Source organism: Monoraphidium neglectum, assembly GCF_000611645.1.
Source record: "Monoraphidium neglectum strain SAG 48.87 unplaced genomic scaffold scaffold04703, whole genome shotgun sequence".
In the NCBI taxonomy this organism is placed as follows: Eukaryota; Viridiplantae; Chlorophyta; class Chlorophyceae; order Sphaeropleales; family Selenastraceae; genus Monoraphidium; species Monoraphidium neglectum.
Window position 1 is genome coordinate 3,392 of NW_014008926.1, and position 896 is coordinate 4,287.

An 896-nucleotide genomic window follows, 5' to 3' on the forward strand; every position below is an offset into this window, starting at 1 on the left:
GCCGGCGCCAACCCCAAGCCCGCCGCGCCGCCCGTCGACGCGGCGCCCACGGCGGCGCCGGGGTGTGCGCCAGGCACGGCGGCGCCCTGCGCGAGTGCGCACGCGCAGGCGCAGCTGCTGCGCCGCGGCGGCGGCTCGCTCAAGGGCCCCTGCAGCCACTGCGGCACGCAGAGCAGCAGCCAGTGGCGCAGCGGGCCGCAGGAGAAGCCGTGCCTGTGCAACGCGTGCGGCCTGTTCTGGAGCAAGCGGCGCTCCCTCCCAGAGGAGACCTGCAAAGTGGCGGTCGAGCTGGAGGTGGGGCGCGCGGGCTCGGGCCTGGGTTCACGTTGCGGGGACCTCGCGGCGCGGTGCCGCATGCAGACACGGCAGGGCTGGCGTAGGAGTAGTCTGGGCATCCCCTCCCATTGTGTCTCGCCCCTGCGGGGCCGAGGCGGTGGCTGGAGCATGGACTGATGTCGCCTTTGCATGGTCCCCGGCCTGTAAACAACTATTGACCTCACTGCACTGCCCCAAGAACCTCATCCACGCTGGCCCTGCCCTCTCCAACCCCTCACCCCCCGCAGGGCCCCTGCAACCACTGCGGCGCAGACTCGTCCAACCAGTGGCGCGCCGGCCCCGAGGGCGTCGCGCTGTGCGACCCCTGCGGCCTCCACTACCGCAAGACCAAGACGCTGCCCAAGCGCAAGCGCCGCTCCCTGGCGGTCGCCTTCCAGGGCTGCCACCACTGCGGCACGCGCTTCTCGCCGCAGTGGCGCGGCGGGCCGCCCGAGGCGTCTGTCCTGTGCAACGCGTGCGGCCTCTTCTGGCGGAAGTTCAAGGGGCTCCCCGACAAGGAGCGCCAGCGGCCGCCGCCGCGCGGCGAGTCGTCCGACGAGGACGAAGATGACGAGCCGCCC

General features: G+C 73.2%; 1 protein-coding gene across 1 annotated transcript in view; it reads left to right on the top strand.

Annotated features, from left to right (window-relative positions):
* MNEG_14710 (hypothetical protein) overlaps nt 1-886 on the top strand; it is a gene marked incomplete at both ends in the record, with an annotated part of 1,975 nt that extends 1,089 nt beyond the window's left edge. The window contains 3 exons of the mRNA XM_014036820.1: nt 109-294; nt 564-790; nt 883-886. Of these exons, the coding sequence (XP_013892274.1) occupies nt 109-294; nt 564-790; nt 883-886 (417 nt within the window). The remainder of the gene's footprint in view (nt 1-108; nt 295-563; nt 791-882) is intronic.
* Nucleotides 887-896: the final 10 nt, after the last annotated feature.